Here is a 25,553-nt window from a genome sequence, read left to right on the forward strand (position 1 = left end):
CTTTTCTTTCCAAATTACAGATCTGATCACATAAGAGCTCTTTCTGGAGGGGTCTTTGCTGTCTCCAGAACAGAGTACACATTCCTTGATGTTGCATTTAAGATCCTTCTCTCTCTGACCTGACCCCTCTCTCCAGCTGTGTCTCCTACCACCCTATGCATACCCTGGCTGTGCTCTTGTCACACACAACTACTTGCTGTCCCCTGAGAAGCCCCAATATTTTCTTTTAATTAATAGGTTTTTTAGAACAGTTTTAGATTTACAGAAAAATTGAGCAGTTAATGCAGAGAGTTCCCATATATTCCTCTCCTCCCCGCCCCCTCTCCCCAGTTTTCTCTAATTATTAATATCTTGCATTAGAGTGTACGTCTGTTACTATTAATGGACCAATATGGACACATTATTAGTAACTGAAGTCTGTAGTTTACATTTACGTTTCTCTTTTTGTTGGCAATACCAATATTTGTATACCCTTTAGAAGTTTTTTATAATTGTTTTCTCTGCTTGCATATTCTTCCCCCGATTTTGGCAAGACTCTTTTCAAGGCCAAATATGAATATCACTCTTTCTGCAAAGCTTCCTCTGACTGTTTATTTGTGGAATGGGGGCTGGAAGGGAGGGAGCAGACAGAAAAGGAAGAGAACTAACATTTATCAGGTGCCTAGTATGCGCCAATTACTAATATTCTTTTAAATCTCTCTGCAATCCTATAAGATAGATATTATTGTACGCCATTGACGGTGAGGAAACAGAGGTCAAATAAGTTGCCCAAAGCCCCACAGCTAGCAACTGGGTTTACACCCGTGTCTACCTGGCTCCAAAGTCTGTGCTCACCCACGCTCTTCCATAGGGCTGCCTTCTTACCACTCATCTGGCCTCCTTCCTTTCCCCACTGCATCGGAAATCCACTGGAGCGAGGAGCGTGGTGTTATTCAGCTCTGTGTCTCCACTCCTGACATGAGGTTGGCACTTCCAGCAGCTCACCAATCCCAGGGATATGTGTCCTAAAGGCAGAGTTAATATAGGAAGAGGTGCCAGATATCGACATCAATTCAGCGAATGCTTGTTGAATTCCTGCTATGCGATGGGCTTGGTGGAGGGTGAGGTCAAGCATAAGAGCAAAGTGATGGCGATGCTACCGTGCAGGTTATAGATCCCAACCAAGCAGAGTCCGGGAAGCTATTGATTTTCTGTTTATCCACGACTAGAACGTAAGCTGCGGGGGGAGCAGGGATTCTCTTTGTTCTCTGCTGCAGCTCCTAGGACAGTGTCTGGTAGTAATAGTTGTTTAATAAATATTTGTGGACTGAATGTTTGAATCCTATTGCAAATTTGGGACACCTAACATGACATTAAACTTCTCAGAGTGCCCGTGTGTATTCAGTTAGTCATCCTCCTCAGTTCTGGCAGCTTTCATTTCTCTGTTTGGTTCAGTGCAGCCCTGTGTTACAAGCTGTGTCCAGATTATTCCAGGCCTGGGCTTGACCATGCTCTTAGCCTGGAAGTTCTTCTGGACCCGAACTTTAGGAAAGGGGGGAAGGAGGAGGACATGGCTTGCCCCTGCTGTCCTTTCAGAGCTGATGGACAGATGACCCTTTCTGGGAGCTGCCTGGAGCTCCTGGACCTGACCTTAGACCACAGTTCCAGAGGCCTGGCCTTACTTCGGGACTGCACACTGAAGGATGGCCTCATTTTTCTTGAAAGAACTAAACCCAACGCTCTAAATGTCATGTGAGAGTAATCATGTATTCAAATATTTTCATTAATTTTCTTGAAGAAAATAATTATCTTAAACACAGTAACCTGTTTCAGACATTTGCTTACAAAACTTAACTTTCCTCTCCACTCCCTCTGTGTTCTCTTCTCCCTTTCCTTCCCTGCCTGATTTTTTCCTTGACTTCTTTGACCCTGTCTTTCACTTATATTGCTCTGTCTCTCCTACATGCTTATCTCCCCCAAGGTTCTTCTAAGTGTACCTCTGTCTCCATTTGTCCCATGTAAATAGATCACTCTCCATTCCTGATGAATAACCAGGATCACAATTGTTGTATGGTTTGTGCCCACGGTGACAGATGATGGACCTGTAGACTGATTTTCATAAACCAGAGCTACCAAGCGTTTCAAAAACAGCCTTGTTTTTGCCAACTAAGGTGAGCAAATATAGACTAAGTTTAAATATCCCCATCAGGAGTTATTTTTGAAGTGATTGCTTCTAAATGAGAGGCATTTGAAAATCTCACAGCTTTCTGTACAAGTAAATTCCAAAGTCGTGTATTTTGCTGGTGTCTGCTGATTAATTACGATCCTGTGACACCATGAAAAAGCTCTGGTGGTTGGTTTTGTGCAGCTGTGGAGAAAAGTAAAGCAAGGCCCAGTGACTGTGCCAACTCTTTCAGGAGAGTGGGGATTCAGGCGGAGGGAGGTATTTTTTTCACTCTGGCAGTCACCACATAGGAACAGAAGCCCCAGCCAGACCCACTTCTCCAGACTTCACGACGGGTGGTTTGGGTCCCTGTGGGGGTGTGGTAAAGTAGTGATATTTGATCTGTTGCTTCTGAAATAACAGATCCATTATTAGACAAAGCATTTTCAGTCTCTGCATCGGGACTTGTATGCATTCTCCTGTACAATTACTTCTGTTTAGAAAAAAAATAAGTTACATTTAGTAAATTAATCAAAATTTATTTTGATTCTCTAAACAAAAGGTGCTCAGCTTATGTTTGTTGTTGGTAGTTGCAGGTGTGTGACCCAGGAAAACCTGCCAGCTCGTACCTGCTCAGGGTCTGATAACTCTGGATCCCTTTTAACTTGGCCTCTTACTTTTTCTCATCACTCCCTTCCGTGTTTAACTCTCAGTAATGCCCCTCATTGACAGCAGAGAAGGAAAAGAAAAAGTTGAATCTTGTTGCTTAGAAAGAATCATCTGCAGCTCTGGTGAAGGATACAAGAGGGAAAAGAAAACAAACTGATTATTGAAATTGACTTTCAGAGTTCTCAGTGTGTTTATCTGTATTTGCTTCACTCCACCCCACTCCTCTGGTTGATTTAGATAAGGGAGACTGAAGGATTTCTCTGACACGTGTCTTTCTCCTTAGCACTAGCTAAGAGCAGAGGATCTCATATACACCCTCGTTCACTTTCTGTCTCTGGTGCAGGTTTGTGCTCCTCACAAAGGCCTTGTTGATGTCATCACTGAGTATGAACCCAAGATAACACATAAGTGCACACGGGTGCACATGCACGCACACTTGCACACGGCTTATGTCATGTGTCTGTGGAACTGTGGCCTTCATTCTAAATATAGGCAGCTAGAGATAAAACAGGATTTGTATTTCTCTGCTTAATTCTAGTATATAATGTCATGTAAGAATAAGAAAGGGGGATGTGTCTACATTGCTGCCTTCATCTGACATCTCAGTGAAGATCTGCTAAAAAATCTAAGTGGTTTGCCAACTTCACCATCCAGTGTTTGCAAAGGCAAGCGTCACTGTGGCCTGCTTCTTTAGCCGCCCCTCTTCTGATAAACCCAGACGTGTAAACCCGTTTAGACTCTCAGACAATTGATGTTTCCTATGTAGTAAAACTTCGACTTTACAAGGTACATTTGTTTTTTCATATGAGACGGCAAACATAGAGAAAGATGTTTGCATTTCTTTGCTAAAATCAGTTTATAGGTTGTAACTATTAAGCTCTGTATCAAATGAGTGTTTGGTCACAGAGCAGTCACATTTTTTGGGGATTGTGCAGGGAGCCCAGAGCACAGGTACAGATTAAGGACATAGGTTTCTTGCCACTTGCTGTGTCCTCTGAAACCAACATGCTTTTCTGCAGAGAGCAGAGCCACAGGCTGCAGGTGTCTGTTTTCTTTGAGGAGAATATTTTGAGGAAACCTAAAAGGGAGGAACTGAGCATTTAGGAAAAATATATTTTCACCGCGGGATATTGCTTTTTCTCTCTTTTAGGTTTATCATTTGTTGCAAGCCTTCTCAGACTCCAAATACAGAATGAATACGTACTTTCAGCAGGAGCTGGCTGACATCGCTGTTTGTACCAAAGCCAAACTCTGGCTGGCCAAGAGGTATGTTAAAACCCCACATAAGCAACGAGTTATCAGGGGTTAGGAATACATTGGAGGATTGCTGTTTCTAGTTGTGGGAGTTTTAAAAGTCATTGGCATGAGTTTTCTAAACTTATTGGAGTATTTATCTTTTTAGAACTTTGGGTTGTGGTAAAGAAAGAAAAACATTTTCTTGACAATTTTTCTAAAACTGCTGTGTGGCTAAAGGGCATGTAGTATGACTTTTTATCTGTCCACCAATCAGCTTGTTTTTATTAATACCTGCTATATGCCCAGCCCTGTGTTAGATATTATAACAATGAAAGGCAGTAATTGACTAAAGTATGTGGTACAAAACTCTTAGGTGCCATGGCAACTCAGAAATTAGAGATTGGTGTAAGGCTTAAGCAGGCACCAAGGGACAGATAGGGTGTGAATAAGCAGAAGACATGGAAGTTGCCATTTTAGGTAGGTAGTAGAGTAGCTTGAATAAGCAAGGCAAAGAAGGGTGGATACATATTTTTTTTTATCCTTGCCATTGTTAGTTTATTCTAGAACTTAGAACATTTCCTATGTAAAAGATGGAGTAAAAAGAATTTCTCATTTATCACATAGGAAATCCTCTCTGTAACGCTGTGTTCAAAATCCATGTGGCAGGACTCTGATATTGGTAGGCCAGTGTTACTGCAAGGGCGCCGCGCTATGTCCTCTGGAAGATCCAGCAGAGTAGGTCCATCAGAGGCCCACATGCCACCACATTCCATGCAGGAGTATGTTTGTTGCATTTGGTTAACAATCAGTATATTGGTTGTCTAACATAGAAGCCTCTTTTTTATTTTTCAAAAAATGCACTCTTGTTCACTTTTGTTGGCCTTCCCACCTTATATGACAAGGCAAGCCATGGGCAGTATGTGGCCCACAGATCGGTGTAATTCAGCAGAGTACTATTGAGCACAGGCTACACACTAGCATTTGTGTTAGGAGATGTAGGAATGCAAAGATATAGAAGAACTAGTCCTGGCTTCAAGGAGCTCGCATCCAGGAGGTGCGAAGGATGTATAAATAAATAATTTTCATCCAATATGGTAATTGTAACAACAAATGTATGTATTTGGTATAGGACAGGGGACAGGCAGGGGAGGGCTGGCATTGAACCAGCCTGCAAGAGATGAGTAGAATTTACTAAGTGGCTAGGGCAAGAAGGGGCATTCCAGGCTCAGGTAATGTCATACGCAGAGATGTGGTGGTATGAAATGGCCTGGTGAGTGTGGAGAACTCTAAAGATGTTAGTTCTTCTGGAACCTAAAGTATAAGGTACATGTGGCAGAGGATCAGGCTAAGGAAACACATGGAAGCCACACAGTAAAAGCTCCTAAAAGAAACCTTTAGGTGAAAGGGGGCCAGTGAAGGAGATTTGGGTCTTCATCTTTATCTAAGCACCTATAGCTTTAGACAGGGATATTGATGGGGAAATTCTCTTTCTTTTTTTTTTTGGTTTTTTTTTGGTGAGGAAAGTTGGCCCTGAGCTAACATCTATTGCCAATCTTCCTCTTTTTGCTTGAGGAAGAGTGTCACTGAGCTAACATCTGTGCCAGTCTTCCTCTGTTTTGTATGTGGGACGCCCTCACAGCGTGGCTTGATGAGCGGTGTGTAGGTCCACGCCAGGGACCTGAACTCGAGAACCCCAGCCACTGAAGCAGAGCGTGCAGACTTAACCACTCTGCCACCGGGCTGGACCCAATGGGGACATTCTTTAGTGTCTGATGCCAATAAAGTGATGGTTGACCTCTCATTTTTAGTCCAATTTTTGTTTTCTCTCTTTTAGAGAGAGAAGGAGTTGATTGACCATAAACTGCTTTCCTGAGCCTAGTATCATTTGCCTTCTGTGTAGCTATTAGACAACTTCCCCAAGATGCCTTTTTCTGGAGAACAGGGAGTTGTGATTACGTTTGTGCTCTCATCTGTTTACCAATTAGTAGGCTAGGTCCTTTTAGCTACTGTTTGTGGGGATCAGGAAGTCAGGGCTCCCCAGAAACCATCCTATTGAAACCCTTGCTTCCAGTCAGGACTGCCCGAAGACAGAATCCTAAATCTCCTGTTCTTAAAGTGCTATAAGGAAGAAGTTTCTACCCCTTAGCTTGCTACCCCTCCATCGTTCTTGTGGAAATTCATCATCCACTGGCTTCCTGAGTCCATTCCTTCTTGTTGGATGGGAGGAAGTAGATGGCATAATAGGCCAGCCATCTGAATGGACCTTCGTGTTGTACAATGCCTGAAGATGGATGACACAGCTGCCATCAGCCTCCTCTTCAGCTGGAGAAGACCTCCTGGCCTCTTGTGACCTTCCCTGTGGACCCTATTGCAGTTTTCTAGTTAGGCTTTTCGTCAGCATCACCCTCCCTCCACCCACCTTCTCTCATTTTTCTCCATGATTTTCCAGCCCTAAAAAACAAAGGCATGAATCACTGCTCTTGACTGGGTTTCCACCTTCCTTCCTGAGAGTCCAGGAAAGCCACTTTTATGTTTCCAGTACAGTCAACTCTTTATTATCCAAGTGTGAACTTCATACTTCATGGGTGGTCTGTAGATGGTTCATAACACCAGGCTTCCTCTTGCTCCTCAACACACTTTTACCCCACTAATCAGGATGTGTTCAGAGCCTGAAATAAAGCTGGGGAGGAAAGCGCACTGCCAGAGCACAATATGTTCCAAAGCCATGCATCAGTTTTTCTATATCATTCACATCATTGACGCAATAACCTTGAGGTTCTTGAATAGGAAAGTACAGAATTGGATATGAGCAATGAAGCTTCAGCCCGTCACACTCCTGCCCTGTCCCTGAGGTCTTCTGACAGCGTTGCCCCAGGAGGTGTTTATCTGCACTAATAGCTCCTTGCTCATATGAGCCCATTCAGGGTCCTCGTGGGCCCTTCTCAAAGCCAACCCCTGTCTTCGCATTCTCACCTGCCTTTCCCGTGCAAGACGTTACACTGCACAGTATTCCAAATTCCACTGCTGAAGAGGCTCCTTTATGTCCCTAGCAATTTACACATGAAAGAGGAATAAATTTTCCTTTGGGTCTACTAGGATTTTCTATATCTTTTGAGTACATAGCTTCTGTATCATTTTAAGCTATGAAACATTAATGTTATTGCAAAAAAAAAATGTTAGTTTAAATTTTAGCACCAACAGGTTTTTTCTTCTACAACTTATTTGGTTATTAGCCTGAGTTCTTTCATTCCAATAAGTACAAAAACGTCAGTGAAGGTGTCATTTATTTGTCCTTTTATTCCCAAAGGTTTTTTTTAAAAAAAAGTTCATGGGAGCCATTGGATAACCAATTCAGTTTTTAAAATTTTGACCCTGAAATTGAGGGCACATAAAATAAAAACTTTTGTCATATATTTATGTTTTGACTTTGCAAGATTAATAGGGATTTATATGAGGTGATTAAGCAATAGCCATGGAGTTGTTGGGGAATTTCTGGTGATGAATGGCCAGCTGACAGCATGGCCTGAGAAGAGGACTGGGCTTCTGCTCTTACAGGCCGCTTTTCATTCCAAGATGTCAAAGCCTGTATGGAAATCAGCTCGTTAATCCTTCCAGTCCCTTCCTTCCCCTTTTTCCTCCATCCCTCCCTCCTCAATCCAGTTTACTGTCTGTCTCACGGTGTGAAAGCAGTTTACCAACTACTGAAGGAAAACTAAGCTGACTCAGGCCAGAAACTGAGTGAGAATAGGGGTCAGCTGCTGGCCTGGAGAGGGGCTGACTGTGGGCGCCATGAAAGGGAAATCAGCGCTGCCCTGATCGTGGCCCCATCTGCCATCCTTGCTATTTGCAGATTCCAGCTCTGCTGTCCCAGCTGGATCACAGGCCTCCCTAAATAGGAAAGACTTTTTAAAAGCCCTGTCAAGTAGGACTAAGAGGAGAAAAGATTTATTTACTTTGATTGAGAGTTGGAATTACTATTATATTGGGCTTAAAATTTTTCAGAAATCAATTTGGTTATCTACTGTTTCCTTTGGTTATAAAAAGAAAAAAGTAAGTGTGTGTGTTTTCCTTTTAGTAAATGTGATGGACTTTTAGTAAATGGAATATCAGACTAAGTGCAGTGGATGATGTGATGACCAGGAAGAGAAATGTGTCCTACTAAATCTTCTCCACTTGTTTTTTCTTGATTGTCAATGTAGTATATGCTTGTCATAGAAAATTAGTCAAGTATATAATTTGGAAAAGAAGAGAATATAATTCTACTCTTACCAACATCCAGTGGAAACCACTATTATTGGTTAGTAGTTTTATGTATGTAGTTACTTCATCTTTTTTCCTATGCTTTTTTTTTACATAGATGAGGTTATGCTATATATATATATATATATAAGTTATAGCTTACTTTTCACTTAACAGTATCATGAAAGCAGTTGCTATTATTATTAAAAACTCTTTATGGTATAGCCACTATGGAAAATAGTATGGTGTTTCCTCAAAAAATTAAAAATAGAATTACCATATGATCTAGCAATTCCACTTCTGGTATATACCCAAATGAATTAAAAGTGTCTTGAAGAGAAATTTGTACATTCATGTTCATAGCTGCATTATTCACAATAGCCGAAAAATGGAAGTAACCCAAGTGTCTGCTGATGAATGAATGGATAAACAAAATGTATATATGGACAATGGAATAGTATTCAGCCTTAAAAAGGAAGCAACTTCTAACACATGCCACAACCTGGATGAACCCTGCAGACATTATGCTAAGTGAAATAAGCCAGTCACAAAAAGACAAATGCTATATGAATCCACGTGTATGAGGTACCTAGGATAGTCATAGAGACAGAAAGTAGAATGGTGGTTGCCAAGGTTGGGCGAGGCAGAATGGGGAGTTAGTGTTTAACGGGTATAGACTTTTAGTTTTACAAAATGAAAAGCGTTCTAGAGATTGGTTGTATAACAGTGTGACTGTGCTTAACACTACTGAACTGTACACTTAAAACAGTTAAGATGGTAAATGTTATATTATGTATACTTTATCATAATTTTAAAAATTCTTTTTAAATGACAATTAAAAAAAACTCTTTTACCCTGTCATTCCTCTGAGGTTATCATTGTCCTGAATTTTATGATAATTATTTCTTTGCTTTTCTTCCTAGTTTTACCACCTATGCATCTCTAAAAATAAAATACTTTTGCTTATTTTTGAATTAAGAAAAAAATCTTTCAAAACATCATTTGTTAAAGGTAGCATATTTTTGTCACCTGAGTAATCATTCATTAAGTTTACTTAACTAGTGTTCCATTGCTGGCCATTCAGTTTGTTTTCCATTTTTTAATATCATAAATAACGTTCACTTTTACAAAGTGAAAGTCTGTGTGCATGATTGTGTGTGTGTGTGTGTCTGTGTGTGTGATTGTGGGTTATTGCCTTAGGTTTGATTTCCAGAAGTAGATACTAAATCGATCAAGAGGGTTTGAAAATTTTTAAGGGTCTTGATATATACTGCCAGATTGATTTTTTTCTAAAAGAGATATGTCAGTTTGTCTTTCAACCAATAGTGCATGGGAGACCTCCATCAAAATTTTAACTAAGGGGGCCGGCCCCATTGCATAGCGGTTAAGTTTGCGCACTCCTCTTCCGTGGCCCGGGGTTTGCAGGTTTGGATCCTGGGTGTGGACCGACGCAACAATTGTCAGGCCATGCTGTGGTGGTGTCCCATATAAAGTAGAGGAAGATGGGCACGGATGTTAGCTCAGGGCCAATCTTCCTCAGCAAAAAGAGGAGGATGGGCAATGGATGTTAGCTCAGGGCTAATCTTCCTCACACACACACAAAAAATAATAAAGAAAAATTTTAACTAAGATTTTAAAAATTAGGTTAAGGAAATTTTTTCTTTTTGGGTGCCTTCTGTGTGCCAAGCTCTGTATTAGGAGATTTGTGAATATTATTTCATTAACTGTGCTTAAATCTCCTTTAGGATAAGAAAATCTGCTTTTCTACAGTGAAAACAGTTGGGGAGACAAACCCTGTGTATAAGACACCCAGTTTGGTCAGCATTTCACCTTGGCATGAGTTAACAGATAAGTCACAAGAGTGTAGATATTTTTTCAATTTTTACTTCCTACATTTTAGCATGGAAGCTGCCATACTTTAGCATTTTACTGTATCGGCTTAATAAAGAGTCTTCCCTGGGCTCTCCACAGGGCACTGCTCAGGCCTAGGTATACTGTGCACTCTCAGCCAGAGAGGTCAAACTGGCACTGCATTGGATCAAATTGGCCATAGACGTGGGTTTTTTTTTTTTACTTGAGCAGGGTTTAAATAAATAAATATATATGTATATATTAAATTGTTTGCTGGCATTAAAAATCAGGAAATTTCACAGTAAATTAGGATTTTCAGCTTTTTTTGAAAAATTGGAAGATCTGGCAACACCAGGTCCCAATTCCCACATGGCTGCAAAGGGCCAGAGCTAAGTATTGGCCATCCTCTCTTGATAGAACATGCTCTCTGTACGTCACCACTGCCCTCTCCCAGCCGCTTCTCTCATTACATTACCTGCTGAGCTCCCACAGAATGAGGAGTTTGTGACTCTTGGTATTGGTGTTTATTATGTACCAGATTGGCCGATGGTGAGTTTTTATTCCAGGCGGTAATTCTTTTTTTTTTTAATAATTTTGCCTTTTTTTTTTTTTTTAAATTTTATTTATTTATTTATTTTTCCCCCCAAAGCCCCAGTAGATAGTTGTATGTCATAGCTGCACATCCTTCTAGTTGCTGTATGTGGGACGCGGCCTCAGCATGGCCGGAGAAGCAGTGCATCGGTGCGTGCCCAGGATCCGAACCCGGGCCGCCAGCAGTGGAGCGCGCGCACCTAACTGCTAAGCCACGAGGCCGGCCCCCAGGCGGTAATTCTTAATGCTGAGGGCTGCATAATAGAATAATCTGGAGAAGTTATAAAACCTACCAATGCCAGGCCCCTCCTCCAGAATTTCTGATTTGTTTGGTTTAGTGTATGGCCCAGGCACTGGTAGTTTTAAAACTCTCAAGGAGATTCTAAAATGTAGTCAGATTGAGAATTACCGATGTTTTCTTGTGCATTCTTGTGTCTCCCATCTCCTCGAGGGAGAGGGCCAAGGATGAGCATTGAGTAAAATAGCGGTCATGCTAGAGGGAATGTGTATTCTTTTAAAGCCAAAGATTCATTCAAGAAAGATGGACTGACTGTCCCTCTAGCCTGCTACCCAGGAGACAGAGCCATTAAAACTTCAGTTCTACAGATGTGCCAGTGTGAGGGGCCATACCCTTGTGTAGTTTCTTGTATGAGTGAATTGCTGAGGTTGGTTACTTAAAAGCTACCTTAGCAAGATATTTTAATTTATGTCACTTGTCCTAAGGGGTGCCATTTAAACCTGATACTCTGGTATGGTCAATTGTCCTGGAAGCTCATGGCACATTTTCATTTTTTGAGATGAGGCTTGAATAGAATAGACTATACTTGTATCACTCCATTCAACAAATATTTATTGAGCCCTGCTGTATGCCAGGCCATATGAAATACTGCAACTATTTATTAAGACCACTATTTCAGTGTAGAGAAAGTAACAAAACAGAGTTATGTCAAATAGAATCATAGACCTAGAACTTTAGAAATGGAAAAAATCATGAAGTTTGTTGTAGTCCACTCCCCTCCCCATGCATATGGGAAAGTGCAGCCCAGAGAGTTCAGGGGATTTGTCCATTTTCACACAGCTGAGCGGGGGTAAGATCCTACCTGACAACAGCTAACATTTGTTGAGGACCTAGCTCCCTGCTCCTCGTCAGGCTCTTTCTATTGGACCCTATTGCCTCCATCTGTCTAGACAGTGTTTTGGTGTCAAGGCTTTGAAGAGCAGTAGTTAAGCATGAGCCCTCTAGAACAATGCTTCTCAGACTTTAATGTGCACATGAATCACCTGGGGATCTGCTTAAAATGGGACTCTCATTCAGTAGGTCTGGGGTGGGGCCTGAGAGCCTGCTTTTCTGACAAGCTCCCAGGCGATTCCGATGCTGCTGGTTCTGGGACACAGTACGTATTTTTAGGGCCGAGGGTCAGAGAGCCGGCCACTGTGATCACCCAGCACCACCCTTTGAAATACTCCACCTTCACGCCCTCATTCTCAAGGGCTTGTGACTGGAGCCATGAGAGAGGGCTGAGGCTCCTGAAGGGGTCAGCCCTGAATCCTTTCCCCATCCATCTGGGACGATCACCGCTATGTGGAGTCCACACTCCCCTGTCCACGCAGCCATCCCAGTGGCCTCAGTGCCTGGGTTAAGACCAATGCTTCGTTGGCATGCAGTGAGCATTTATCATTTTGAAAATAATAGTCTGATACTCTGGTGAGAAAAACAGGCTCTCAGGAATGCAAGAACAGGTCCCAAGGTTACTTAGGAAAGCAACCTTGGGAAATAAATGTTTGAATAAAACAGTCATGATGGGGGGAAGAGATGGTGGAGGGAGCTAATGTTTGTTGAAGACCTACTCTTTGTGCTAGACCTAATGAGATTTGTTACCCCAAGTTAATTCTTATTCGCAAAAATTATGAACCATATGATCCATCCACTTCCCTATACAGCTTCCCCATTGTGCTCCTGACGCCCCCTATTCACTCCTCTGTGTGGTCTCATCTCTTCCTCCATCTCCCTAGTACATATGCTTCCAGTGACTTCTGTATCTCCTTCCCCGTCCATCTCCTTATCCAGATGTTCATCTATTCTCGCTTTCTCTCTTATTTACTGATCCCCACTAAGCTAAGTGGAGTGCTCCTTGAAGGCCTATGGATTTAAATGTGTAAGGAAAGTATGCTTATAGAGACAAAGCTAGGGCTTGCTTTTGTGTGGCAATCTCAAGTCTGCCTCAGGGGGGTCTGTGGCCAACTGTAGAAGTTCTGGTTTAAGATTCTGTTTTGCTTTTACAGCTGAAGACAGCATTTGTTTTCTAACCACCAGATTTATTCACATAGGAGACTACACTTCCCAGGCAAAAATACTGGGGTTTAGGTCTGATTCCGTTTTCCCACTGTCCCTTAGCCCTTCCCAGATCCCTCGTGCCTCCTGGACCGGTCCCCTCCCCAAGGAAGAGGTCCTTCTTTCGCAACTACTTGACATAAAGAGAGGGCTCAGCCTTTTGCCACAGCTGCAGGTTGCTGTTTCACTCCCATGCCACTGAAATGAATTCAGTCAAGAAGGATTGTTAAAATATCCAGATTATCATGTGGCATTTTAAGGCTATCATTTGTGGTCCCTGCCAAAGCTTGAAGGGAAGCAAGTCTTAACAGGGATAGTTAGTTACATAGCAAGTTTCCAGGCATTGCTGGGGGTTGGGTTTTGTTTTGGTTTATTTCTTCTTTGCTCTTTCTTTTTTTCAAGATAAAAGTTTTCCCAGTACTCCCTTCCTTCCCCCTCTTTAAAACTGCTTTTCTTTTAACCCCCACATTTTATTGGAGATTCTCATTTGGACCCCTTTTTTATCGTCCAGCTCAGCCTATTAGAAGTCTCCTTGAGCCTCAGGCATATTTGAATGATGAGAGAAATGAAGTTGGTGTATTTTAGACCCAGGCTTGTTGACATTTGTTCGCTTCCCTTTCAGACTTCTCAGGAATGTTTAAGGTCATGATATCTTGGGATAAGATCCTGTTTGTATTTTTTAAAAACAGAGAGAGACATTTAAGTTAGTACGTTTCAACCCAAACCAGTGGACAAGATGCAAAACATTTTCTTCATTAGTATTTCTTTTAAAAATAGTCAAGTCTTAAAGGAATAAGCTGTTTGAGAAGAAGTGAAGCTTGAGAGTATAGGAGGTATTTCTTATTGACAGACTAAGCTTATGGAAACTAGTTAGGTAAAAGCAGGTAATATATTGATCACTATATATTAATGTATTTTTTTTTTAAAGATTTTATTTATTTATTTTTTCCCCCCAAAGCCCCAGTAGATAGTTGTATGTCATAGCTGCACATCCTTCTAGTTGCTGTATGTGGGACTCGGCCTCAGGATGGACGGAGAAGTGGTGCCTCGGTGCACGCCCGGGATCCGAACCCGGGCCACCAGCATCGGAGCGTGCGCACTTAACCACCAAGCCACGGGGCTGGCCCTATATTAATGTATTAAACTGAGCCTTTGAACAAGTTGCCCAAGATCAAAGCTTCTTCATATTGCATTGAGAAATAAAAATAGTCCTTTTATGCAACTGCACATCAAGACTTCTACCCCCAACTACTGATGTTTTCTACTTTTTAAATATAGAAATCTGCACCCCTAACCTGGAGATGGTAATTAGTTTGATAAAGGGTTCAGAAATATCTGTCTTGCTCAGCTTGTAGCTGTTGGCTTGTTGGGGTATTGCTGTTGGAAGATTTGGGCAATGTTGTCATTGCCCAGCTTACAAGGGAGTGCGGGCTTTAAGTGTCCTCAACACATTTTCATAATATTATGTAAACTCCAATATAGTGGGCTATTTTTTTTCCCCTTTAGCTTGTAACATGTGCCATCTTTTGGATAAGTCAACACCTTGGTTACCTTGATTGAGCCATTCTCAATGAATTCAAGCTAATTCAGATTCACAAACAGTACAAAGCAATGTAGTAGGCACAGTGGGGAATATAGAGATGAATGATATTGTCTCTATTTTTCAAACCAAGTAAATAAGACAGGTATGGATTTAATTGACTGTAAACAAGTAAGAATTTGGTAAATGCCAGAATGAGGTCAAAGTGTGTTACAGGAGCCAGCTTGTAGGGGGTGGTATGTCAAGAAAGTCTTCTAGGAGGAAGGAGAGGTCTTTAAAGGCTAGGTGAGATTTAATTGTTAGATAAGGTTAATTTTCTAAGATTGGCGAATGAGTGAGGTTATATTGGTATAGAGCCTATGTTGCTAAGTAAATTGTGAAGATCTCATTGCCCAAAGTACAGAGGAAGGAGTCTTAGTACAGTGCTCAGCATTGTGGGAACCACTTCAGGCGTATATAATGGAGTGTCTATTGTCAGAGTTTAGTTATGATCCAATCTAGTTGAAAAGGGAGCTTATCCATGTGAAACAACCAACAGTGACGTTCATATAGAAGTTCAATTCTGTAGTACATATAATAAGTACAAGAATTCAAAAAAGAATGTGGTAGTCAGGGAAGGCTTTCTAGGGGAGTAGCTATTTGAGATCGGTCTTAGAGCATGAGTGTGATTTGAAGAGTATGTCAAGGTGGTGAACAACACGTGCAATGGCATACTGTAGAGAATGCACGTGATGGAGTGTGGGCCAGTGAGAGGATAGAGCTAAAGAAGACATGGTGTGTTTTGGAGAACAAGATTTGATAAGAGACCAGTTGTGGCAGGCCTTAAATGTCAGCCAGAGGAATTTGGATTTGATCTAAGAGTTAAGAGGAAGTTAATAAGCTCAGGCTTACACTGGTAAATAGGCTGCTATCTCCATGCATATGAGATACACTGAGGAGTGTATTAAATCTTTCCAGCCAAGGGCCGGCCCCGTGGCTTAGCGGTTAAGTGTGCGCGCTCCGCTGCTGGCGGCCTGGGTTTGGATCCTGGGCGCGCACCGACGCACCACTTCTCCGGCCATGCTGAGGCTGCGTCCCACATACAGCAACTAGAAGGATGTGCAGCTATGACATACAACTATCTACTGGGGCTTTGGGGGGAAATAAAATAAATAAATAAAATCTTTAAAAAAAAAAAAAAATCTTTCCAGCCTCTCCCAACTATCAGCAAAATTTCCAGCCCCTCCTGGTGGTTAACAAAAGCTCCTTAGTAGCAATCCACTAGCTCTCTTTCTGTCACGTGGAAGCCCCTGTTGCCTGCCTGGGCAGCTAGTAATGGGAATAGAGATGCTGCTTATGTGCGTTTTAGACTACATGACTATTGTCTTCTCAACATTGCTAAGAGGACCGAAATACTACAGAATTTATAGCAGGAAAGAGAATTTAGAGATCATCTAATCCAGTGGAATCCTTGCTTCAAACAGAAGCTTAAGTGGAAGTTCAGGATGTTGAAGATAGTAGAGATGGCAAATATGGTGCAAGCTAGGATGGGGGCCTGAAGGCCCACCCGCATGGCCTCTCACCCATTGGGAGCCCCAGAAGGAATTAAGAGGAGCACCCTGACTCCCAGTTTTAAAACAGAGATCTAATCCTAACCAGTATTTGTAGACGAGGAAATAGACACAGGGGGGCAGGTGACTTCTTCCTACTTGACAGATGTGGCTGGCTCTGAAGATGGCTCAAGTTAGGGATGTAAATAGCAGATTTGTTTTGCCTCTTGATCCACTTTCTTCCTCTATTGCAGCCTGATCATCCTCTTAGAAAATACTGCTGGGGCCGGCCCTGTGGCTTAGCGGTTGAGTGCGCGCTCTCTGCTACTGGCAGCCCGGGTTCGGATCCCGGGCGCGCACCGACGCACTGCGTCTCCGGCCATGCTGAGGCCGTGTCCCACATACAGCAACTAGAAGGATGTGCAACTATGACATACAACTATCTACTGGGGCTTTGGGGGGAAAAAAAAAAGGAGGAGGATTGGCAATAGATGTTAGCTCAGAGCCGGTCTTCCTCAGCAAAAAGAGGAGAATTAGCATGGATGTTAGCTCAGGGCTGATCTTCATAGATAGATAGATAGATAGATAGACAAAAAAAAAGAAAATACTGCCAACCCCATGCCCTTGGGCTTCCCGTTAGGCCCTCTCTCAAGAGCTGCCCTCCTGGGACCCCATGCTCTAGACCTTCTTGCCATCAAAACTTAGCTATTCTAGATCCCCTTTCCTCAGAGATCCACTCTCTGCTGGCTGACTGCCACTTGATCTGACCAACAAATCATGCTAACATGTTACTAAGTTCCAATATATACCTAAGTTAATTCTCCTGGTCATATAGCTGTTTTTCAGTAGTGAACTTTTGGAGACAGTACCTTTAACTGAAGTCAGTAATTCTGGGGTCAGGCTTTGGGGCAACACGCAGACCTGGTGGGAGTGCTTCTTTAGGCTCCGCTTAGCGTCCTGCATCTCTGTCCTCATATTAAGCTGACTCAGCCCTGGTATGTTTATTCTGTGTGGCCAGGCCTCAGGCTGCCTCTAGGAGGGCTTGTAGGGCACGTGGGCTGGTGTTATGTGAATGGGCTGAGGGAGCAGCTTTGAGAAAGACCCTCCAAAGCCTTGGCGTCCTTCATTCCCCTCAGCTGCCTGTGATGCCCAGGCTTCCTCAGCAATTGGACTGGCCTGTGGGCCTCTGGAAATAATACCTTCCCACACAACTTCAAGAGTTTATTCCAGGATTTCCTCCCTGAGCCAGAAGGGACCCTCACCAACCTGAAGGCCCTGTGTTCCTAGGTGACCACAGGGAGGATCACTCTGAGAGGCACTTGGCGAATGACAGAGGCTGTGAATGCACCTTGCTGAAGTTGAGGAGAGGCAGAGTACTCTCTGGGTTAGCAGTTCTGGGTTCTGGTCCCTGCTCAGTTACTAACCAGCAATGTGACTTATAATTTCTTTGGGCCTCAGCTTTTATCTGTAGAGTGGGAAGCTCTAAAATGATGGTATGAAATAGATGAGAGCGGGGAAGGGCATGGTGAGTAATGAGTGTGAAAGTATAAAAGCACTAAGCAAATACGTATAGGAAATCTCTATCGTCAGAATACTAAGTTTTTATCAGCATAATCATCCATGTTGAAAACAGGCCTTTATGTGGCCTCACAGACAGCTGTGCTGGGAGTCTTGCTTTTCACCAGACCAGCTCCCAGGACACAACACCAGAGCATGTGGCTGCAAACCAAAATACCCTCATTGTTTGGCACAGCATCTCGCTTTTCATCAGATTGGGTTTGGGACACATAGTTACAATTTGTCTAGAAAACCTTGATTCTATTCTTGGTTTTTGCCCTGATCTTGGGTAGGTCACTTGAGCAATATGAGCTACTTTGTTATTTGTAAAACTGGGAATAATAATGCCTAGTTTTCTTCCCTCTTAAGAATGTAATAAAGATAAAATAGGAATATTTTTTGAAGATAAAACTTTTCATAAAATTCAGCTGATACTATTATTATCATTGTTACTATTATTGGCAGGCTAATTTCCCAGTGTGTGCTTTGCCAAGTTCACACAGCACAGTTCTGTTGACTGCTGTTAGAAATTCTCACCTTGTGATCTACATACAGACGTCTCATGCAGCTTCTAGAAGTTTTCATTCACCTCACTTATTTATCCTTTTTTATAATCCTAGGGAGAAAGTAAAGTTTGAAAAGAAAGGAGACTTCTGTTAGCATTTTATATAATAACTGAAGCTATATATCCTCCAAGCCCCAAACTGTACCATAAAAGTTTTCTTGGATACTACTTTTCTCCCATAATTCTGAGCACATAGCTTATTAAGTTATTAACCAGCAATTTCTCTGGCAGCATATTAAACTTTACTTTTAAACAAGTCACAGAGGGGGGGAAACATGCATCTCTCATAAAAGGAATAAAAAACATACACCCTCTAAAACAGTTTCCCCAGGCTTTGAACAAATCCCAGGCCCCACACAAGGTCTCTTTTTCCTCATTCTCTGCACATAACTTGAGTGTTAGTACATTAATGAGAAAAAGATGCCTAATAGAAAGATGGAAAAAGATGAGGGCCTCTGGGGGAGTGGGAGGCTCCGTAGGGGTCCTCTGAAAAGGCAGGTGAGCCTTAATGGAGGGAGAAGGCAAAGCCTGGGCATTAGGGTTTGGGGCTTCCCCTCGAGCAGTGGCATTCCCAGGGAAGCAGAGGTGGCTGTGGCTTTGACCCTGATCTAAGAAGTGTCCCAGTGCCTTCTGCAGACTGCCTGGGCCTTGCCGAGTGTTTACTCGGAACCCTGGTAAAGTGGTTAAGGCTCTCTGTTTTCACAGATTCCATCCCCAAGGAACAAAACCTGCTTTTCCAGAGGAAGCCCCATTACTCTGTACTCCATGGCTAGGACATTTGGTCCCTTTCTGGACAGACTCATAGCTCATGGTCTCTTGCTTTGTGCGTGGCAACTGACAAAGAATTCCCTATAAATTGGTCAGCCACCAGAGCAGGGCATGAAGATGGCTTCACTTTAAAAGGAAAATCCAAGTAGGAGGCCTGCGGGGCAGCTTATCCGTGTGGGTGTGAGTATAAACACTTGCAAAGCTCCAGACCAAGAAAGGCTGGATGGAAGTTGGAGCATACCATAAAAATGCAGCTCTGCCGTCACCCCCCGCCCCCACCCCCCCAGGCGAGGGCAAGGTAAATGAGCAGTCCTGGGTAGCCAGCCAGACCCTGCATGCTGCTGCCAGCTGGCCCCGCTTGCAGATCTAAATTCTGGATGTTACAGTGGGGGAAAATAACTTGTTTAAAAATATATATTCTGCAATTCATGACCATTTGGCACCTTGGTTTAAACAAATCCCTTATTGTTTCTCCAGGAATGCCATATGATGGTTGCTTGGCTAGGGGCTGTGGTAAAAATGGAAATCAGAAGGGAGAGAGGGGTTCTTTTTATTTAATTTACACTTCCACATTTACATGACTTAATGCGGCCTGCATCAAAGAAGTACCTCCTGGTTCCTCACTGCAGCAGCTCTTCCTTTTATAACCAAATATAAGGAGACAACAACCCGTCTCTGGACAGCTACCATTGCAGGGACGTGAACTGCCTAGGGCTACAAAGATGGCCAGCGGGATGGATCTCCAGGAGACCAAAGGAAGGTCAACAAAATATTCTGTCAAGTCAGCCATTCAGATTGCCCTTGGAGGCCGTTTTCTGATGGTTAGTCAGGGAAGGTTTCCTAGAGGACAGGCTTTGAAGTGAGGTTTAAATAAAGGACGTGGTGTGGCTCAACATGTGTCAAGTGGGGGGATCATGGCAGGATGTGGGAACATGTTACAGACTGTTTTCCCCTCTCCCTCTACCACTTTCCTTCTCTCTTTATTCTTCTCTTCTCCCCTCCCCTCACTTCTCACCTGCCTTCTCTCTCCTTTCTCCCCACCCACTTTCCTCTCTTTTTCTGGTTTTCTTCTTTCCAGACTCTTTTGGGCCAGACTGTCATGGTCCCCAAGATATTGCTCCATTAACTTCACTGCTGGCTCCATGGTAAGAGGCTGTGAGTGCTTTTTGCTCACGGTGGTTGAGACCAGAAGTGATCCGAGTAGGAGTGAGCCTGCCTGGGAGCCAAGATTAGAGGAAGAGCCTGCAGTGGGTGCTGATGAGCCCCTGCTAGGACGCGAGGCCCAGAGTCATTTCAGGCTGACAGGCTTGTCAGCTGCACCTGTTTCATTTTCTGGTCTTCATTCTTCCCCGCATGTGGCAAGCATGCTCCCACCTTTGTATCTTTGCTCCAGTGAACTCCCCTGCCTGGAATTCCTTCTTTCCTTTCACTGGCCAAATCCTTCTGTGTCTCCAGACCCTCCTCCATGACATTCCCTCTGATTGTTTTTTGTGTATTTTGTTTTTACACACACACACACACACACACACACACACACACACGACCATAAGCTTTGCAAGGCCAGAACTTTGTCTTCTCCCTCCCTTTGTATTCCAAGTAGGATATCCCCCATGGTGCTCAGTAAGTGTTTCTAAATTAATAAAGTTAAGCCATGAGTCTAATCAGGATTCTCGGGGAGTAGTTCCCTAGGGACTGGAGTGACCTCAGACCCTGACTCTGTTGAAGTCCAGATATGCCTCTTGACTTAGAGACCTTAACAGACACTAGCAGCCTAAAGCCAGAACAGCTGTTTACAGTCCTCTGAAGATGGCAATGAATTCTTCTGAAAGAGCTTGGTTTGTCCAAAGTGAACTGTCGGTCCTTTCCAGGGTGCCCACCAAGGCTTCATATAGTGAGTGGGGATCCCAGCTCTCCAGTATGGATTGGGCTGATGGGCTCCCACTGGGGGTTTCAACCCTTTGGAACTTTTGGAGCTCTTGAAGGTCACTCCTGAACTCTTCCATTTTGGGCATTTCACCCATCCTCTGTCATTTCCTGCTGTCCTTCCCCTCCCATGTCCCCTTGTACTTGTTATTCTCCAAACATGTCATGTGCCCTGGTCTTTGGACATGCTCCTTCCTCTGCTGGGATCCATCTGCCCGTAGGCTGTATTTCAGACTCCTCCTCATTCTCCAGTTCTCTGCCAGTCACTTCTAACTCACCCAGGTGGACCGGCAGTCCCTCTTCCACTATCCTTAGTTTTCACTCTGTTAACCCCTCCTTTGGGGCACCCATCATGCTCTAGTATGATTGGTTGTGTGTTTTTCCCACTAAACTAGTGGCTGTCAAGTTGTTTTTTTTCTTTTGAGGAGGAGGAGGGTTGGCTCTGAGCTAACATCTGTTGCCAATCTTCGTCTTTTTCTTTTTTCTCCCCAAGCCCCAGTGCACAGTTGTATATCCTAGTTGTAGGTCCCTCTAATTCTTCTGCGTGGGACACCGCCTCAGCATGGCTTGATGAGCGATGTGTAGGTCCTTGCCCAGGATCCGAACTGGTGAACCCCGGGCCGCTGAAGCGGATCGCGTGAACATAACAGTTATACCACCAGGCTGGCCCTGGCTTTCAAGTTTTTTTGACAGCCACTCACAACAAGAGGTACATTTTACATGTGACCTAATGTGTATCTGTGTGCAGTGTGTATGTGAAATTTCATGAATTTCAAAATGAAATTTTACAGTTTGAAATGCTAATAATGGTTGTATAAATATGAACAGTGTGAAAAAAATGCAACAGAGAGGAGCTTTACTCAAGATTTAGCATATTTGATTTCAAGAATGTTTGCTTTCAACATATCCACCATCATTTTGGATACCAAGCATAACCCTATGGATGCTTGGTATCCAAAATAAGATATTCAGTATAAGGTAGGGTGACTTATTACTTGGAAAAGAAAAAGAGAACAAATCAATCAATATTTTAACTTAAAATGATTGCATTTCATAAATTATTTCCATCTAACATTAAAGATAATTTATTAAAAATTCATTCTGTGCAAGGACTTTACAGAAACAAGTGAAGGCAACAATGCTCACCTTTACTACTTGGATGCCCTCTGATTATATTTTCCTCCTCCTGCCCTTCCCTAGCTCACTCCCTCCTTCCTCTTCCTTTCCTCCTTTCTCCTTCCTCTCTCCTTTTCTTTCTTTCAGTTATGCTAGTCACCACCCATTAGTTGATTTCATAACCAACAAAATGGGTCATAACCTACGGTTTGAAAAACACTATTCAGGACTCTAAGTTCCTTGAGGGCAGTGACTATGTCACTGAAGATTTCATCTTCAAATTTCTAAACCCTGGCACTATTCCTGGCTCTCAGTAGCCTCTTAGTAAATGTTTTCTGAATGAATGGGCCTCAGTTAAAAAGCTCTTGCAGCCACTGGGATTCCGGAAGGGACAGGAGAAGTGAATAATTTATCACAGACTTCCCAAGAGCTCCTGCTGTCCTCTAGACACTAGGGCCATTGTGGACGTGTCTGGGAAGCCCTACTCTCTGCCCTGCCTTCTGCCTAACCCCAACGTCCAGGAGAGGGGGATTTAATGAAGTTCAGAGATTTCCCAAAGCAGAAACATATTAATCAGGTTGTCAGGCAGATATTTGTCAAGGGACAAATGATAAAAAGAGTGGAAGAAAGCAAGATTTTTAGTAAGCCCTTTGTTTCATTTTATATAAGTAAACTTAGTCCTCATCATACCTGATTCCTGCTCCTCCTTCTAAAGCCTCTGTTATGCTATTTTCAGCCCATCTGTTAGACCCTGACCACTTCAGATTTTTGTCGAACACTCTAAATCTTCCTTATACATGCCCTATGCCAGGATTTTTCCATTTGGGGGCAGAAAAAAGTCCCCCAGCCCACCAAAAACCTGTGGCTTGGTTTCCTCTCCAGCTGGCTTGCTCTTCCCCAGGATTTTATTCCCATCATCAAAGTGTCTTAACAGACCGAGAACAAACCTCTGGCTCACCCTGAACTCACAGTGTACCATTTCCAAGTCAGAACACCAAGTAATAGAGAAAAAAAAAAAGAGAAAAAAATTATTTTCCTGACTAAGAAGCCAGTTGAGGGTGAAGCCCGACTCTGACTCCAGACAGGGATGTTATGTGACTGTGGCTGTGGCTGTCCTCAAGGGTGGAGCCATGAACGGTGGGCTCCAGGCCAGAATTTCTCTCTGAGTCAGTCTCGAAGGAGAAGCCATGGATGGACTTCTTTGTGGCCCCAGATCTTCTCTGTTTCCTGGAATCAAAAGCTGCAGCATTTGAGGGAGCCTCCCATGATCTCGTTGACTACATTAGACATGGCCCAGAGCCTCACAGTTATGGGAGCAGTCAGAGTGGTCCCTGAAGTGTCCCAGGAGGCCAGCAAGGTCGCCAACCTGTGCCAAGTCAAGAGAAGATGCAGAACACTTCAGCCTGGCAGGGGGCTCCGGAGATTGCCAGCCTTTCCTCTATACATTTACAAATTTAAAAAAATGTATTAACTTAGCTAGCAATCTCATGGAAACTAGGCTTCCCTTCAGACTTGAAAATCAAACCAATTTCCCAAAAGCTTCTCTTTATGGTTCTGTATGGCTCCACCAACAGAAGAACATCCAGGGTGAGACGCTGTGACTCTATGAGACCACACGGGAGCAGGCCATACATTTTTACACTAAGAAGCACCCCGTTAGCACAAAGTATCCTATCTCCTGAAAGCCTGGCTTGCCTTGCTCTTGTTCCCACCTTCTCAGCATATTCTCTGATCTTCCCCAGCTGGTCTCCTGGGTCCCTGGACAAGCCGGACCAATTCCTTCTCACACTTATTACCCCCTCTCAAAATGTCCTTCCTTGTCAACTTTGTCTGTCTAAATTCTTCCCATCTTTCATAGCCCAGTTGGCATTATATCTTCATAAACCCTTTCCATTTCTCCAGCCCATCCTGATATGTTTTTCTTAACTCCTTACATCCTGTCCCAAAGTTTGTCTTTATTTTTGTCTCCATAACTAGACAAAATTCTGTGAGGTCAGAAATCATCTCATGTGCATCTCCTCCCAGCACCTAGCTCAAAGCCAGATTATCAGGCGGCATTCCATCTGCTCTCTGCAGGCCATTTACTCAGCCCTGTGGCAGATATCTGATGGTTTATTAACCCCTGCATTGGGTTTTCTCACTTTTTTTTTTTTTTTTTGAGTGGTCCTTTCTTTGGCAGGGGGGATGTCCTACCTGTTAAACAGTGGAAGTGCTAGAATTGTGCATACCATTAAAGAAGTTTTCGTAGATTGTGGGCTTTTCATAGTGGGTAGAAGAGTAAGGACAGGAAGTTATGATTGACAGACCTGGGGAAAACTGGGTGGAGACAAAAGACAGGGGCAGGATTGGGGGCGGGGGGGACCCAACAACAACAAATTCCAAATAGAGAAAAGTTTAAACAAAAACAAAAAATGGAACTGTAAAGTACTAGAAGAAAACATGGGAAAAATTTTAAATACATATATTATATATAATCTTGGAGAAGAGTTAGACTTTGTAAGCGTGACATAAAACTCAGGAGACAAATAAAAATAATATATTTGACTACATAAAACGAAACATCTTTGAATTACAAAAACAATTATAAAGTTAAAAGACAAGTGATAAACTGCAAAAACATATTTGTAACATGTGACAAAGAGCAGATGTCCGTAATATATAAAGAGCTCCTACAAATCAATAAGGAAAAGACCAACAACATAATGGATAGGGGATTTGAATACGGTTCACAGAAAAGGAAATTCAAGTATCTTTTTTGAAAAGCATATGATGTAATGGTCAACCTCACTTATAATAAAATAATTGTAATTTAAAACAATGAGGTATTGTTTTTCATTTATCTTGACAAAGGTCAAAAAGTTTAATAATGCACTGTGTTGGCCAGGTTGTGGGGAAACTGGAATCCTCACACACTGTTGGTTAAAGTATAAATTGGTACCATCTCTTTGGAGAACATCTCGTCAAAATCAATCAAAATTTTGAATGTGCAAATATCTCAGTCCAGCAATTCAGCTTCTAGGAATTTATCCTCTGAGTACTCACTCATATGCACAAAACTGATGTACTTATATATTTATTACAGCATTGTTTTCAGCAAAATATCTTAAGCAATCTGAATTATTTCAGTAGGGGATTGGTATATTCATGAAATTGAGCACTTTATAACTATTTTAAAAATGAGGCAAATCTCTATGTTTTCAATAGAATGATACCCAAAATATATTGAAAAAAAGTAATGCTCAGAACTTAGTATGTAGTAAGCCAGTTTGTATGTAAAAATAAACAAATGGGTAGCTATCAATAAATGCTTGTAAATGAATACAATGCACCTGCAAGGATATACTAAAAAGCAGTAAAAGCAAAAAGTACAAAGCATAGTGGTTGCTTCAGGGGAACAGAATATTGGGTAGAGGGTGGGGGCATGGAAAAGGAACTTAATTTTCATTGAATGCCCTTTTGTACTGTTTGAATTCTTTTTATAGCATGTACACGTG

At 42.6% G+C, this 25,553-nt stretch overlaps 1 protein-coding gene across 3 annotated transcripts in view; it reads left to right on the top strand.

Annotated features, from left to right (window-relative positions):
* Window positions 1-25,553, top strand: part of THADA (THADA armadillo repeat containing) — a 313,262-nt gene that overhangs the window by 210,533 nt on the left and 77,176 nt on the right. For all 3 annotated transcript variants that reach the window (XM_087436835.1, XM_087436834.1, XM_014792321.2), the window contains one exon: window positions 3,963-4,078. In XM_087436835.1, coding sequence (XP_087292961.1) covers window positions 3,963-4,078 — 116 coding nt within the window. The remainder of the gene's footprint in view (window positions 1-3,962; window positions 4,079-25,553) is intronic.

This window comes from Ceratotherium simum, chromosome 11 (genome assembly GCF_057802395.1).
Source record: "Ceratotherium simum simum isolate JZ-2026a chromosome 11, ASM5780239v1, whole genome shotgun sequence".
NCBI classification, from domain to species: Eukaryota; Metazoa; Chordata; class Mammalia; order Perissodactyla; family Rhinocerotidae; genus Ceratotherium; species Ceratotherium simum.